This window comes from Diaporthe citri (genome assembly GCF_014595645.1).
Source record: "Diaporthe citri strain NFHF-8-4 chromosome Unknown scaffold_6, whole genome shotgun sequence".
In the NCBI taxonomy this organism is placed as follows: Eukaryota; Fungi; Ascomycota; class Sordariomycetes; order Diaporthales; family Diaporthaceae; genus Diaporthe; species Diaporthe citri.
The window spans coordinates 940496-956765 of NW_025064851.1; the positions used below are offsets into that span (position 1 = coordinate 940496).

The window sequence follows — 16270 nt, forward strand, 5'->3', positions numbered from 1 at the left end:
CTTCTCGATGCCTTGATCTTTCTCTGGCTGCCGCATTCCAAGCAGGGAAAAGGGGAGGTATGTCTGTCCGCATGTATTCGTTCCGAAGTAAAAGCCAAACCCCCACATCCAAGAGAAATTCAGTCAAGGGGAAATTGCTTCCCCCGTTCAATCAGGGTGCGGAAGTGTGTTGATTGGGGGTGGGGTACTCGTAAGTTCTCCCCAGATATATAAAAACAACAGAAAACGCCGGGATAAATGAAAACGTCCTCCCGTGTAGATAGCGTAACATAGCCGCCGCCGTAGCCCCGTTCCCGTCGAAGAAGCTTTGTCGAGTTCGTACGTATCTTTTCCCCCATTTTTCCAAAATAAAAACAATAAGAAGTAGTAGATGGACAGATGAATGGGTATAAAATCCTCCCTCCGGATACGTAGATAGGTGGGTAGATGAGTCGATAGATAGGTAAGTAGGTGGGTAGGTCTATGAGGATTCTTCCTGGACCTCGGTATGAGATCATATCGAGGTGACAGCCACGACAGCCCCTGAGCCCTGCGTGCAATCTGCCAGAGTATGAATGGTACAGACAATGGCATATACACCCAGACTAGGTGGTGTTGGTCGGCCACACTGCCAGGCACTGAAGCTGACGAGATCAGGTCAAGGCAAAGCGAAGCAAACTTGTGCCGCCGTCGCCCGTTCTGCTCGTCTCGTCTCGTGCCAAGACAGTCGCTTCGTTATAGACATGTCGTCGGGTTGGGGACGAAAGCATCACCTGCTCTCTTGTGTGGCGTGGGCGTCACTAAAGGGGCTGACGCCTCGGGGAGGGCCTTGCGACGCCCTTGACTCAGCGACGGTGCTCAGACCAGAACCGCGTGGGCGCCCACCATCAGCCGCTGCCGGCGGCGCCGGGCTCGGGTCGCGGAATGGGCTCTGCTGCTCGTCCCGCGGTGGCGGGAGCGTGCTAGGTGTTGACAATCCGGAGCGTGCGGTGACGGCGTCGTCTCGCTCGTCGTCGGTGCTGTCTGCGCCTGCCGCCGAGGCGGTGTTGACGCTGGCAGGCGTGGACGACTGCTTCAGGTTGCTGCCGACGCGGACAACCTGGGCACGCACGGCGGTAGCGCTCTTGGCGTTGTTCATGAACGTTGAACCGATGCTAAAGGTGCTGCCTGACGGGCTGGCGGGCTCGGGGCCCTGAAACCTGCTCTTATCTACGGCGGGCACGGGTGGCACCGATCCGCCGTCGGAGGAGCCGCTGCCGGTCGACTTGACGCTCACCATGGCAGCCTTGGCACGCATGCCCGTCTGCGCTGGGGTGACGACCACACCGGCCTTGCCGTAGATGGTGGAGGCGACGCTCGAGCGGGGTGCGTAAGATGTGCGGGCGAAGGAGGTGCGGTCTGTGTAGCCGGTCATGCCAGAGGCCATCGAGTCGCGCAGGTCACCGGGAACGAAGAAGTGTTGGTCCTCGGTGGAGTTTGGCGTGCCGGCCTGGGAGGAGACGGCAATGGGAATCGGGGGCACTGGTGGCACCAGCAGCGTCGGCGACGTTGGCGTTGCCCGATTCGTGACGCCGGGGATGTAGGCGATCTGGATTATGTTGGAGGCGCGGGTAAGGACGGTCGAGGCGATCGAGTTGCGGGCTTGTGTCGACGCCCTTCCGTCCCGCATGGCGTTGAAGTCCTTCTCGCGCTGCCCAGCGTACTCTCCATCGTCCTCCCACTGTCCCTGCTCAAATGACGCCCTCTTGTTCTTGACGCAGTGCTTCCATGCGAGGTACGTGCCGACTCCGACGAGAGCGATCAGGGCAAGACCTCCTATCACGGCACCAGCGATGGCTCCCCCGCTGGCTTTTGGGCTAGAACTTGACGAGCTTGATGATGAGGAGGCGGTGGAGGAGACGGCACAGTAGGCTTGTGGACATTGTGTGCAATCGAGCGGGACTGAAATCTGGCACTCCTTGCCATCGCCACATTCAGGACATGACGGCGTTCCCTCCTGACATTGTACACAACCGCTTTGACGACCAAAGAGGCTGTGGTACGAGCCTGCGAGCAAGCGAGGTTAGCCATGGGTCGTCGGTTGACGAGGCCGGACTGCTGCTGCGAACGGAGACGAGGAGAGGGTGATGCAGCAGCGCTGGTCGGCCAAGTCGCGATGGATGGCATGGGCTGGACTATACCTTCTTCTAAGATCGGCATCGTGACGTACGATGCGAGACTGGGGGATGGGTTCGACAGGTAGGTACGGAGGTGATGTTGGATATTGTAGGTTCAATTGGGCTTGACTTGTGAGAAGATCGACAAGCAGGTAAGCAAAGCAACCGCAGATCCGGGTCGAGGATCAGACAGGTTCAACCACGGGGGCCAGACGGACGGCACCCTTTCAGCTGGGGCTTGGCGAGGCTGCTTATTCTTTAAATAGGATGCACGCACTCATGCACGGCACGGTACTGTATTTCGGTATCTCGTGTGTCGGGTCGATGTCGGCGAGGAGTGATTTTCCTCGAGGAATAATGGGATGGGTGCCAAAAAGGAATGTGTTGTATCTCGAGCGAGTACGAGCGTGTTGTGTGTCGTCGGAGTCGTCGTGAAAGGGGTCGTCGGGAAAAGGGGAGTTTGTTTCAAGGGCGGAGAAACCAGCAACGAGCGGGCTGAAAAAGTTGAGGTCAAATAGCGAGCGACTAGGAGAACTAGCTCCTGGGAAGGCGAAGAGAAAGATAGAGGGCGATGGTCAGAGGAGTCGAGACAGTCAAGTCAGTCTATCCTGAGTGGAAACCCATCGGCAGCTGGCGTGGCCGTTCTGCTGCGTTGCGTTGCGTGCGTTGCGCTGCGATGTGTTGCTTTGACAATCGGCCAGTCGTCGTGGAACGGAACGGCACGGCAGGGTGGCAGGTCAACGAGATTTGAGTTGGGTTTGAGCACGGCACGGAGAGAATCAAAGTCAAGCCAGGTCGAGAGGAGTCTCCAGGTTGGGAGAGGTCAAGGTCAGGTCATGGGTAGGTACGGGCGCGAGATTGTGATGAGATGGGCGGGAATATCGATGCGGGTGAATGAATGAGTGGAATTGGGGAGTGGAATGGCTGGGTGGGAGGGCGAATGAATGGATTGGCCGGATCATCAGGGCAGGTGGGGATGGGATGGGCATGGGATGGGGTGGGAGCGAGTGTGTCGACAGTCAGAGTGACATCCGATATAGATTGGGTCTACAGACGACAACCGGGTCATGTACCGCGCTGCAGCTGCAGAGAGACAATCGACAAGCCAAGAACCAGAAGAATGCTCGAGTCTAGGCCTTGGCCCCTGCTCCTGCCCTCGCCATCTTGTCAGCTCGTCTTTGCTCCTTCTGTCCTCGTCTCTCTTCTTTCCGCCTCTCACCAACGGTTACTAACACTACAGCCCTGCAGCAGTACACAAGTCTGATAGTTCACGCAACCAATACGTACCGAACCTAGTATACGTACCCCAATCTAGCTCGAGCCGGCTTGCAAACCTTGAAAGCCTGCTTCAGGCACGACTCCTTGGCCCCAACCGAGCGGGTCCATGGGGCCACACCACCACCACCGCCCCCTCTCCTCCGTCCCTCGCCCTTCCTGGCCTTCCTGGTCCTGCCGCCTCTGGTTGGTGAGCACCTGGGCCACAAGGCCTTCATTCACACTCATCAGGAACTCTGCTCCGGCAGGGGTGGCTCGACAAGCGAGCGCCTTGGCCCTACCGGTCCTTGGTCGTATTGTCTGTTCTCGTCGTCGGTGGGTTTGGATGGTCGACAGGACGGCTCTTCCAGTATTCGTTCCATGGCAGCAAGCCTGCAACCACAAATCCCGAAGCCTTTTCAATCTATCTACTTCCTTCCCCTCCTGGCGCGCCCGGCTGCGGACGGACCTTGTTCGTATCGGGTTAGCCACCCTCTCCGTCCTCCTGGTCGCTGGGATAATGCCAACCCCTGCAATTTCAATTTCTCTTGTCCTACCCAGCCCTCGCCAGCCGTCTGAGGGTCAGAACCTTTTTGCCTTGGCCATCAAAGCAAGGCTTGTGACACTTGCCCGCTGTCTTCAGCCTGCTCTGCTCTGGCCTCGAGAAGAGTTGAGTTCGGCCCGAGTCTTGATCCGACTGCTGAATCTGCAGTGCGCATCGTGAGTCTTGTCATCACTACCTGGCATTCACAGAAGAGCCACGCGCGGCGTGGACCAAGGCACTCTGGGCACTGTACAACCTTCATGCAGAAAGCCGAATATGTCCAGGCACCGGATAACCCCGGAGGCGCAGAAGTCCCGGCCGTACCCTCGATCTTCAATGACGAGTCACCCGCCCATAGCACGACATGCCTGCCCCCGGATCGCTGGTGGCCTGGTCAGCAGCTCGGCTTCCCTTCGTTGGATGAATCAGCCGGCCCTGCATGCTCCGAAGGGTTCACAAGCTCACGAGCTCGTGGGCGCGTGAGAGTTGTGTGCCCTGCAGCGACGATCACCCCGGGCGGCCAGTCCTGTGCCATCCAATCCGGGGAAATCGCGGGAGGCCGTGGTCCTAGGCGAGGGCGTTGCCTTCGTGCTACCCACGCGAGATTTAATGGCTTGGCTCCCGCGGCGTGGCGTGGGAGGACAAAAGGCGAGGAGAGGGGACTGGCATATCGGATGGCATCCCATTCGTAGCATTAGAGTTTGCTGCCAACGGCGGGGCAGATTGACCGTAGCCTTCAGGAAAGTATCACGATTTTGTGTCTGGAAGGACTTCTCGTATCAGGCATATATACGGTCGAGTCGGTCATGAGGTTTGAGCCTTGGTAGCAGTCCAAGATGGCGCGATGCTCACATTCGGAGATCGTCAGATTGGTGCATTCGACAGGGCCAAAAGACCTCTCGATGTCACAGAAAACAGCATGAGTCGAAGCCCGCTCGTTCTGGTGACATCCGGCACACCTTAAATGCCTCTACTGTTCTTACTGCACGTGGAAACCGTTACCAGCCCACCGTCTGAATAACTAGCACAAGCTCAAAGGCCATGCCAGAGTCGATTGTAGCCCCTGGGCCTTAGGCTCTCGTTGGGTCCCGGTACCTCGGGATTGTCGTCGAATTAGGTTTCTGCGTCGAGCCTCCCGACCCAGATCTCACGAGGTCCATTCCGGCCCTCCCAGCGCTTGTGTAGCGAGGGGAAGGATGTAGGGCGAGTGGTTGGAGAGGGGGGGACAGTGGGACATGACACGAGGCCAGCCCTTCGCAGCCACAGTGTGGTTACTAGCGAGGGACACCACCCCGCCAACGACGGGCTGCGAAACACAAACATTTTCGGGATGGAGGGCCGGCCGGCGGTCTGCCCGGGCTCGGGATGCCCACCCCGTTCCTACGCCGCGAAGATCGGGGCCGGCCTCAGATGTAGGGTGGTGGTGTCTGGGCGCGATGGTTTCGTTTACTATGTGTTCACCTCCTCCCTGCTTTGTGGCTTGTCCTGACCCCTCCGGCCGGCCCGCAAGGTCAGCGCCACCTGTGAGCAAAGGATCTGAGTTCAGGCTGGGCCGCCGAGCAGACGTGTCAAAAGGGTTCCCGCCAGTGGCTGAAGCAGGAGTCGCGCTGGATCCCCAACATGCTGCGAAGATCCATCGCGCCGCATGCGCTGAGGTGAGCATTCTCCGCGTGCGCGAGTCGTCCGATCGGCAGATGTTCCCAGAGACAAAGCCCTTGCCGAGGCTTTCTCTTTTGTCCGTCTCCCTTTTTGACTGGGCTTCCGTGATGCTGTTTGGCGGGGATGGGTGGACGGATGGATATCAACCGCGAAGAATTCCTCCTTGAGACGCGGCGGGAATTATTACGGAGTGAGCAAATCCAGAAAAACAAGACACAACGCCCCTGGCTGAGCAGCGAGCACAGCCTCATGATGGACATGCCGGATGGGGGATAGGGCGGAAGCTGCCGACGGGACACGAGCCACCCAAGGCCTCCCAAGGCCAGAGGGCTGCGTGTTTCTATTTTTGGAGCCAAATGTCGCTCACTCCCCTCAGTGTATTTCAGCGCCAAATAGTACAGAGAGCGCCATTTCAAGTAAAATGGATATTGGACAGGCCTGCAGTGAGCCGCGCATGTGGGCCGCCCGCTCAGGCCAAGGGAGACTCGAGGAATCCTTTCCCCAGCGGGCAGAGGGCGGCAAAGGCGTTGATCATGCTCAACGGCGGCCACGAGGTTGGTGTCTCTGCCTCTTATGTGCGTGTCTAGTCGCGGTTGACAACCGCTTTGACGCCGTCTGTGCTGTCATGTGTGCTGCTGGGTGCTGGCTGCGTGCCAGTGGGGACTAGCTGAGCCGGGGGGGGGGCTGCAGCCATCCGCCGGCCCAGCAGAGCGGTGAGGGTGACGGGTGGTTTATTATTACGGGGGCAAGGAAAATACGAGCGAGGAGCTGCCAAAGTGGGTGGCTGTTTCAGAAGGGGGCTTCCAGTGCTGGGGGCCTGCGGGCAGCTACTGGCTGCGTGGCCAAGGTCGTGCAGGAAACCGGGTGCTCACTGACATATGATCCCTGGAGGCACCGCGTGCTCCTCGGAACGAGATTGGCAGATGGCAGGCCGACCATCCCCAGATCTCAAGTTGGGATCAGCACGGAATAGGGGGCCCATAGGGGTTGGAGGGGCTGAGGGGCCGGAGGGATAATAGACTACATACATAGACGTGTGAACAGCCTGGACAGCCTGGACAGTCTGGGCGGCCTGACACCGAAGGTGACAGACAGATTCTCAGGGTCCTTTTCGCGAGTGAAGATCTCAGAAGCTATGGAGCCGTTCTAGAATGGAAGATGGGCAAGACAGAATACAGCGTGCAGGCACTGTACAATAACGCCAACATCTCCCTGTTGTCTTGTCACCACCCAGCGATCAAAGATGCATGATGTATGTGGTGTTCCTGGGCGCTTGGCTTCTACCCCAAGGCCCAAGACGCAACGGCCGGAGGCTTTAGAGGAACGTTTCGACGGTAGGACGAGACAAGGAGCGAGCTGTCGAAAGCCAAGTGCCGGCGTCTGGGCCGCTCCTAGCTCGGCCCGTCATCGTCGATGGGACATATGTGTATCGCCGTTGAAGCTCTGTGCAGTATCACATTGCCAATTTCATCTCATCAGTGCTCGCCGGATAGGCAATTAGCAGGCTTGCATGGCTGCGGCATAGCTGCACGGTTGCATTGCTGCATATACAATAAAGCATCTACAGTAGGGACTGGGGGTGTTGGAGGTTGCAGGCTGGGAGGCTGTGACGTCGTCATCGTGTCCGGCCTTGTCTCCAAGCCTGCCCACCCGTCATGACGGCATCTCAGAGAAGGGAGCCCCTGCCGGGTGTTCATCATGCCCCGAGCTAGATGCGGCCTCCCCCATACTTAGGACGGGCAGAGATGGGACGGGATGGCCTGTGATGTCTCGCCAGCACCGGTGGAGGGCTGGCTGGTGGCGGGTGGGTGGCACGGAGCGGATGGTACGCCAACAGAGTTTATGCCAGGCAGATTGGATGAATGGGTGACCAAGACGGCGTTGAGAACAGACAGGCCGTGATTGACAGACGGGCTCACGGGCCCCGGGCTGAGATGGGGACAGACCCCTGGGTATCTTGGGCCAAACGCGCCCCTGTCCTAAGCCACAATTGTGTTGTCCCGATGCCCTCCTAGTGGTCGCTTTTATGCGGACCTCCTTTTTTTTTTCTCCTTCGCTCTCCTCCCCTTTGCTAGGCCAGACCACGCCAGACGCACGTAGTTGTTGGCCTCTTGAGGAACAGCCCCAGCCAGCCCAGAGCCCAGGACCAGGAGGGGACCCTTTTTCCTTTTTTTCCTTCTCTCGGGTGCTTCTTGACCGGCAGAGCAATAAGATATTTCACTTCGCTTCTCTACCCAAAACTCTTTGATTTTTGCACATCACCGATCCCCCCCATCTGCTTGTTCTCTGGATCGCTTGCCTGTTGCTTGCCCGGGTCGGCACACCACCATCCAGCAACCTTGCCTCGCCCTGCCCTTGGCGTGGAGAAGCGGGTGCCTCCTTTCTAGACTTTCCCAGTCCAGCAAGCCTGCCAAAGCAAGGCCAGAGCCCAGCAAGGCCCAGCTCAGCAAAGCAGCGCTACCGACCAGGAGCTCCTTTGTCTCCGTCACCCGAACCGCACGCGACTACTCGTCCCCATCCAAATCCATCCCATCCCAGAATCGCCGGTTCCCCCTTTTCGCCTTATTACAATCATCATCACCAGCAATCCCAACGCTGCCGCACCCCAGCCATTCACTCTAACGGCCCCCCATTGGACCTGTACCGGACACGCAAGCGTGGAGCGGTCCAGTCACTCGACCCGCTTAAAATAATCGAAACGGCCGTTCACCTAGCCAGCTCCTGTCCAGACGGTTGCCGACATGGCGTACAACGGCCATAACGATGGCTACAATAGCCATGGCATGCAGGACCTCAACCAAAACCCAGCAGGCGTTCGTCACAAGCTCTTTCTACTACTACTACTGCCCCCCGTCTGCCCATCTGCACCTCGCATCGATTCCCACCGCGATCCTTGCCTTGCCTTGCCTTGCCCTGCCCAGCTTTCCCTCGTGCCCTTGACAGATTCCCATCCTGCTCCTCCATCTCAACCTCCTCGCCCCCACTTTTGGTCCCTGATGATCTTGAGCAACTGTGACCGCGGTCGTCTAACACTCCTTTCGCGCCGCAGTACCACCTGCCCCCCGAGAACGAGCAGGACGACGAAGCACAGCGATCCCTTCTGAGTCAAGGCTCGACCATGTACGAGCAAGATCGTCTTGGGGGCACTGCCACCCCTCCTGCCCGCCCCGTCTCCGCATACAGCTTGACCGAGTCCTACGCCCCCAACGCCGCCACCACCGTGCCCGGCTCCGGCGGCCCCGGTGGCTACAGCAATGAGTACGGCGGTGCGGGTGGCTACGGCGCCGAGTTCCCAACTGGAGACCCCGGCCACCCCCCGTCTACCGTGGGCGACGAAGATAGCTGGCTCAACCGCCAGCAGGTGCCCGCGGGAGGCGGCCTGGGCCGGTCCAAGACCAGAAGGGTCAAGCTGGTCCAGGGCTCCGTCCTGAGTATCGACTACCCCGTGCCCAGTGCCATCAAGAACGCTATCCAGCCCAAGTACCGAGACGTCGAGGGCGGCAACGAGGAGTTCACCAAGATGCGTTACACGGCCGCAACATGCGACCCCAACGACTTCACCCTCAAGAACGGTTACGACCTGCGGCCTCGCATGTACAACCGCCACACTGAGCTCTGTATTGCCATCACCTACTACAACGAGGACAAGGTCCTACTCGCCAGAACCCTCCACGGTGTGATGCAGAACATCCGGGACATTGTCAACCTCAAGAAGTCCACCTTCTGGAACAAGGGTGGCCCAGCCTGGCAAAAGATCGTCGTGTGCATGGTCTTCGACGGTATTGGAAAGACAGACAAGAACGCGCTTGACGTTCTGGCCACAATTGGTATCTACCAGGACGGTGTCATCAAGAAGGACGTCAACGGCGAGCCCACCGTTGCCCACATTTTCGAATACACCACACAGCTGTCTGTCACTCCCAACCAGCAGCTCATCCGGCCTCTCGACGACAGCCCTCAGACCCTGCCCCCGGTGCAGATGATTTTCTGTGTCAAGGCGCAGAACAGCAAGAAGATCAACTCCCATCGTTGGCTGTTCAACGGCTTCGGCCGTATCCTGAACCCCGAGGTCTGCATCCTGCTTGATGCTGGTACCAAACCCAGCCCCAGGTCGCTTCTCGCCCTGTGGGAGGGTTTCTACAACGACAAGGATCTTGGCGGTGCCTGTGGTGAGATACATGCTATGTTGGGCAAGGGCGGAAAGAAGCTCCTGAACCCGCTTGTCGCCGTCCAGAACTTCGAGTACAAGATCTCCAACATCCTGGACAAGCCCCTGGAGAGTGCATTCGGTTACGTTAGTGTGTTGCCCGGTGCCTTCTCGGCTTACCGGTTCCGAGCCATCATGGGCCGTCCCCTGGAGCAGTACTTCCACGGTGACCACACGCTCTCCAAGATTCTCGGCAAGAAGGGTATTGACGGCATGAACATTTTCAAGAAGAACATGTTCTTGGCCGAGGATCGTATCCTCTGTTTCGAGCTGGTCGCCAAGGCCGGCCAGAAGTGGCACTTGAGCTATATCAAGGCGGCCAAGGGTGAGACTGACGTTCCCGAAGGTGCTGCTGAGTTCATCTCTCAGCGTCGACGATGGCTCAACGGTTCATTCGCTGCCAGTTTGTACTCGTCGATGCACTTTGGTCGCATGTACAAGTCTGGCCACAACATCATCCGCATGTTCTTCTTCCACGTCCAGGCTCTCTACAACTTTGCCAACCTGGTCTTCTCCTGGTTCTCTCTCTCGTCGTACTGGCTTACCACCTCGGTCATTATGGATCTTGTGGGCAACCCCCAGTCTCAAGACAACGCCGCGTCCGACGCTGTCGGGTGGCCTTTCGGCAACACCGTCACCCCATACTTCAACGCTGTCCTGAAGTATCTCTACCTGGGCTTCGTCATCCTGCAGTTCATCTTGGCTCTGGGTAACAGGCCTAAGGGCTCCAGGTACACTTACATTGCCTCATTCGTCGTCTTCGGTCTTGTGCAGCTCTACATCCTGTTCGACTCTGGCTACCTTGTCTACCGCGCCTTCCACGGTGGGCTTGGCCTTGACACGGACAACACGGGTGACTTCCTGAAGAGTTTGTTCGGCGGCGAGTCCACCGGAGGTGTGCTTCTACTGGCCCTGTTCACCATCTACGGCATGTACTATCTGGCCTCGTTCATGTACCTGGACCCATGGCACATGTTCCACTCCTACCCCTACTACCTGTTGCTCATGTCAACCTACATCAACATCCTCATGGTGTACGCATTCAACAACTGGCACGATGTTTCTTGGGGTACCAAGGGATCCGACAAGGCCGAGGCGCTCCCATCTGCCAACATCATCAAGGACGACAAGGGTGATGGCCCAGTCATTGAGGAAATCGAGAAGCCACAAGAGGACATCGACAGCCAGTTCGAGCAGACGGTCAGGCGTGCCCTTGCTCCTTTCAAGGAGGAGCCCGAGGACGACAAGCCCGACCTCGAGGATGGTTACAAGTCTTTCCGAACGGGTCTGGTCGCGTCTTGGCTGTTCTCCAACTGTCTTTTGGCGGTGATCATCACCTCGGACAACTTTGACGGACTAGGTATCGGCGTAAGTTACCACCATCAACCTGTTTCAACCGACCTACCTGCTTGTGACCCCTCAACGCTAACCTGTAATTTTAGACAAACTCGACCGCACGTACCGCCTGGTTCTTCAAGGTCCTGCTGTACGCTACTGCATTCCTGTCCATTATTCGTTTCATTGGCTTCTGCTGGTTCCTGGGTAAGACGGGTATCATGTGCTGCTTTGCCAGGCGGTAAGCGCTTGTTTTACTGCAAGACTTCCAGAGGTCACTTGGTGCGGCATCTACACATTTACACGATGAGAAACGAAATCTGCTTCTCAGTCATTCTGGGTTAAAGGGTAAATTGTTGTATATTAAGGCAGAAACCCCGCCAAAAACATGGCATTGCAGGCTGGCCACTGGGTCTTGTGTGTGGGGGGACCCCTGCGAGATTTCTTTCAGCTGCCTACTACATAGTGGCCTCTCCTCTCGTGGTTTGGCGGTTTAGAGCAAAGAGGCGGGATGGAGGCTGGGGATCTGGAGCATCTGTGACTGCCTCTCTTTCCAGGCTGTGGACATGGACACAATTACATTGGTGGCGAGAAAAACAGGAGCATATTGACGATGGCGTTCTACGAGAGTGTTTTTTCTTCTCTATAGGCAGGACGAGGAATTTCATAGCCCAAGTGCATAATCTTGAAACCAGCAGAACTGTCGTGTTATTCTTTTTGTGACCTGTCAATGATGTGTATGTCTGAATGATCTTTGTGGTTGTCTTGAATTGATGTTTTGCTTGAGCTGTGAGACGACTAAGCGAGAGTCTCATTTCGGTCCTGGTGGAGAGTTGGACAGGTTGTTTATCTTATCGGTGACCCCACGCTCGGCCAACCTTGGAACTGTAAGCCCGATACACTCTCGCCTCCGACGCTCTCAGGCACCAACTCGCACTCCGCCAGCCACTGATCAACATACGGCCTACACTCCAGGCAGGTGACTTGGTATTCGACATCTTCACTATCCAGATCAATCTTGACGACTTTGTTCTTCATCTGGGTTAATACCTAGTATTGATATCAGGACTTCAACTTCGTAACCTTATCCAGAAGCACACCAACCCAACCATCGCAGCCACCCTCGCCTCATTACCCACGCCTCGCACGCGACACTCGACATCCTCTCACACACACACCCAACTACTCCACTCCCGTCCCCTGAACCCAAGAACACGGAAACAGATTCCTGGGGCGGCCACCCATCGCACAGGCGGGCAAGATGTTGAAGATATGGTCGATCAAGAAGGAGCAGCAGAAGGCCGACGCGGCGGAAGGCGCGGCAGCCGGGGGCAAGAAGAAGAAGGTGACGGCGGCGCAGCTGCGGGTGCAAAAGGACCTCTCTGAGCTATCCCTGGGGACGACGATGAAGACGGAGTTCCCGGACCCGGACAACATCCTGCGGTTCGTGCTGACCATCGAGCCGGACGAGGGCATGTACCGGGGCGGGCGGTTCACGTTCGACTTCGACATCAACCAGGGGTTCCCGCACGAGCCGCCAAAGGTGCGCTGCACGCAGAAGATCTACCACCCCAACATCGACCTCGAGGGCAAGGTGTGCCTCAACATCCTGCGCGAGGACTGGAAGCCCGTTCTCAACCTCAACGCCGTCATCGTCGGCCTGCAGTCCTCTTCCTCGAGCCCAACGCCAGCGACCCGCTCAACAAGGAGGCCGCCGAGGACCTGCGAAACAACCGCGAGGGCTTCAAGCGCAACGTCCGATCTAGCATGGCCGGCGGCTCCGTCCGGGGCGTCAGCTTCGACCGGGTGCTGAAGTGAGCGGCTTCGGCCACCCCGAAGAAGGGGAACAAGAGGAGGAGGGACGATGAGGCTATCGAAGGCAGGCATAGTCTTCGCAGACCGCCACCCTTTCAATGAATGCCCGAGTCACCGCTGCGGTCGTACTCCTTGCAGCGGGTCATTGCAGCAATAGAACATTACACACTGAGAATGGGGAAGGACGGCACGGGCACGTGAAGAAGCTGGGAGGACGAAAGAAGGCATCTCGAACTGTCACATATCAGACTGGCAGGGGAGGATGGGGCGAGCGGAAACGTGGTGGGCATTACGATCACAGCGAGGCGCCCATTTTCGGCGAAGTGTCTAGATGTCTTTTTCTTTTTTTTTTCTACAGGTGGCAGAAAGTCGGATACGGAGAGTGGAAGGAAGAGACATGATAGACCAGGAATCGATCGAGAACAATGACGAGGTGTGAGGCAAGGCTGGGCTTCATGAGCGACTACCACTACTACAACTGATATTATCATGAAAGGCCTGTCACACACGGCAGAAATTGAAAACAGATGCTCCGGACTGGAAAAGTTCTGTGTTTTGTGATACCTGCTCGACGCATGGGTATCGCATCTTGAGGAACGGTGCATTGTGCGACTCTGCCTGGCTCTTTTCCCAAGCTTGAAACGGGAGTATTGGGCTTCTCTTGGCTGCGTCTGGACCATATCTCTGCATACCAAGTGAGGACTGAGACTGAAACGGCGACACGCGGCAGACGAGAACACTGACGAGAGTCGTCTTTTCCTTCGCACTTGACTGGGCGATGACTCTTCGCGGTGGATAGCAGCTAGACAGGCCAGACAGGCCAAGGCAGTGACCCCCCCTGTTCCCCAGACGGGCGTGAGTTGGAGGTTTGCTCCATTGGCTCCGTTTGGCCCCCCCCCCCCAGCCGGGACCCTAGCCCCACTGTCACAGCAACGCAGGGCCTCTACCCGTGCTGCACCGTGCTGGGTGCAGGCCCCAAAGGAGATAGGGCGAGCGAGCTCGGAGCTGACGTGAAAAAAAATTGGTCCAACACCATTCGGTGAGTCGAGCAGATCGGAGCTCTGGGTTTGGTCTGGGGCCTGGGTGGTAGGTGCCCCGGTATAAGCTTCGAAGCTCGCTCGATCAACACCACATCCCTCTCCTCCTTCCCTCCTTCCTCTCCTGCTTTTCTCCAACCCCTTCTCGTGACCCCAATCTCCACTTAGAACAGCCCTCACAATGTCTGCCAGAGGTTTCTCGTCCGCCCTGCGGCCCGCCGCCCGTCAATTGACCAAGAACACCGTCCAGAGACGCACATTCGTCGCTGCTCTGAACGCCGCCTCGCGCACCTCTGCCGTCGCCCGCCCTGCTCTGGCCCGCCCCGTCCAGCAGCAGATCCGTGGTGTCAAGACTGTTGACTTTGCCGGCCACAAGGAGACCGTCTACGGTGAGCCTCGAGCCCGCCTCAATTGATGCATTGGCGCCTCTGACTCTAATTGCCCCTCCCCAACAGAGCGTGACGACTGGCCCAAGGAGAAGCTCCTGGTGAGTCACCTAGCCCCCTTCGACCTCACAGCAGCTTCAGCGCTGCTCTGGGCGACCAGTCTGCTGATGACAACCACAGGACTACTTCAAGAACGACACCCTCGCCCTGATCGGCTACGGCTCCCAGGGCCATGGCCAGGGTCTCAACCTCCGTGACAACGGCCTGAACGTCATCATCGGTGTGCGAAAGAACGGCAAGTCCTGGAAGGACGCCATCCAGGATGGCTGGGTCCCCGGCAAGAACCTGTTCGAGGTCGACGAGGCCATCTCCAAGGGCACCATCATCATGAACCTGCTGTCCGATGCTGCCCAGTCAGAGACCTGGCCCCACCTGAAGCCTCAGATCACCAAGGGAAAGGCGAGTCATTCCAGCGAGCTAAACACATACAAGTCCTTGCTCTATCCCCCAAGGCTAACATTGTGCGTCACTCCAGACCCTGTACTTCTCCCACGGTTTCTCCCCCGTCTTCAAGGACCTGACCAAGGTCGACGTCCCCACGGACGTCGATGTCATCCTCGTCGCCCCCAAGGGCTCCGGCCGTACCGTGCGTTCCCTTTTCCGTGAGGGCCGTGGCATCAACTCGTCCGTCGCCGTCTACCAGGACGTCACCGGCAAGGCCGAGGAGAAGGCCATCGCCATGGGCGTCGCCGTCGGCTCCGGATACCTGTACAAGACCACCTTCGAGAAGGAGGTGTACTCTGACCTCTACGGAGAGCGTGGCTGCCTGATGGGCGGTATCCACGGCATGTTCCTCGCCCAGTACGAGGTCCTCCGCGAGCGCGGCCACTCCCCCAGCGAGGCCTTCAACGAGACCGTCGAGGAGGCGACCCAATCGCTGTACCCCCTGATCGGCGCCAACGGCATGGACTGGATGTACGAGGCCTGCTCGACCACGGCCCGCCGTGGCGCCATCGACTGGTCGCCCCGCTTCAAGGACGCCCTCAAGCCCGTCTTCAACCAGCTGTACGACTCTGTCAAGGACGGCAGCGAGACCAAGCGCTCGCTCGACTACAACGGCCAGCCCGACTACCGCGAGAAGTTCGAGGCCGAGATGGAGGAGATCCGCGGCCTGGAGATCTGGCGCGCCGGAAAGGCCGTCCGCTCCCTGCGTCCTGAGAACCAGAAGTAAGATGGATCAATCCGTCTTGCTCGGTCACTGAAAATTTAGGGGAAGAGAAGTCTGAAGTGGTTGATGAGGGCTGCTGATCACTTTTGGCTTGTCTATTTACTCGAGAGGAATGGTTCTGGAAAACTGTCCTAGGTCACGGGGAATGCGTTGCGTGCGTTTCGCGCTGGCAAGATGGGAAAAAGTATGGGGATTGTGTATTTTATATCCAATTTTTTATTTTTATCCGTGAAATACTTTTTTCGCGGTTCCCGGAATCTTGGGGCTCGAGAAAGAAAAAAGTTCTGGTGGTTTAAATCATTCGTCTTCGCGTTGCTCATTGGTGACATGATGCTTGGTGGTATAGTGCCTGTGTATAGTGAGCATGCTCCTGTCACTGCCAATTGCAGACCATCAAATGAAGCCCGGAGGTGAATTGTGAATGTGCGTGCCCGTCCGGCTTCCGGTCTCGGCCGGCCCGCGCTCCCCTCATGCGGCTCGCGCATTTGAGCATGACGACGGCGTCTGGCAGACCTCTGGAATCAACAACCGCCGCTGCGGATTGAGGCGAACCGAGTCAAGGATATCTATCATTTTGCCCGCCGCTTCGACTGCGTGTGCATTTAAAGTCGCGCCGTCCCCTGTGTCGGTCTCCTTCTATTTTCATCCTCATCGCTGTGACTTCTCCCGT

At 57.8% G+C, this 16270-nt stretch overlaps 4 protein-coding genes across 4 annotated transcripts; 3 read left to right on the plus strand and 1 right to left on the minus strand.

Moving 5' to 3' along the window:
* Positions 1–748: 748 nt before the first annotated feature.
* INS49_012271 (uncharacterized protein) lies at positions 749–2416 on the minus strand (the record flags this gene model as incomplete). Its single annotated transcript, XM_043172975.1, has 2 exons — positions 749–1794; positions 2413–2416. 2 exons carry the CDS (start codon positions 2414–2416, stop codon positions 749–751), a joined length of 1050 nt encoding a protein of 349 aa, XP_043022272.1.
* Positions 2417–8333: 5917 nt separating this feature from the next.
* INS49_012272 (uncharacterized protein) lies at positions 8334–11379 on the plus strand (the record flags this gene model as incomplete). Its single annotated transcript, XM_043172976.1, has 3 exons — positions 8334–8444; positions 8642–11167; positions 11242–11379. 3 exons carry the CDS (start codon positions 8334–8336, stop codon positions 11377–11379), a joined length of 2775 nt encoding a protein of 924 aa, XP_043022273.1.
* Positions 11380–12395: 1016 nt separating this feature from the next.
* On the plus strand, positions 12396–12952 carry INS49_012273 (uncharacterized protein; the record flags this gene model as incomplete). The annotated part of the gene is made up of 2 exons (XM_043172977.1): positions 12396–12788; positions 12842–12952. The coding sequence occupies 2 exons, from the start codon at positions 12396–12398 to the stop codon at positions 12950–12952; spliced, it is 504 nt and encodes a 167-aa protein (XP_043022274.1).
* Positions 12953–14167: 1215 nt separating this feature from the next.
* Positions 14168–15603, plus strand: INS49_012274 (uncharacterized protein; the record flags this gene model as incomplete). The annotated part of the gene is made up of 4 exons (XM_043172978.1): positions 14168–14375; positions 14442–14473; positions 14553–14912; positions 14947–15603. The coding sequence occupies 4 exons, from the start codon at positions 14168–14170 to the stop codon at positions 15601–15603; spliced, it is 1257 nt and encodes a 418-aa protein (XP_043022275.1).
* Positions 15604–16270: the final 667 nt, after the last annotated feature.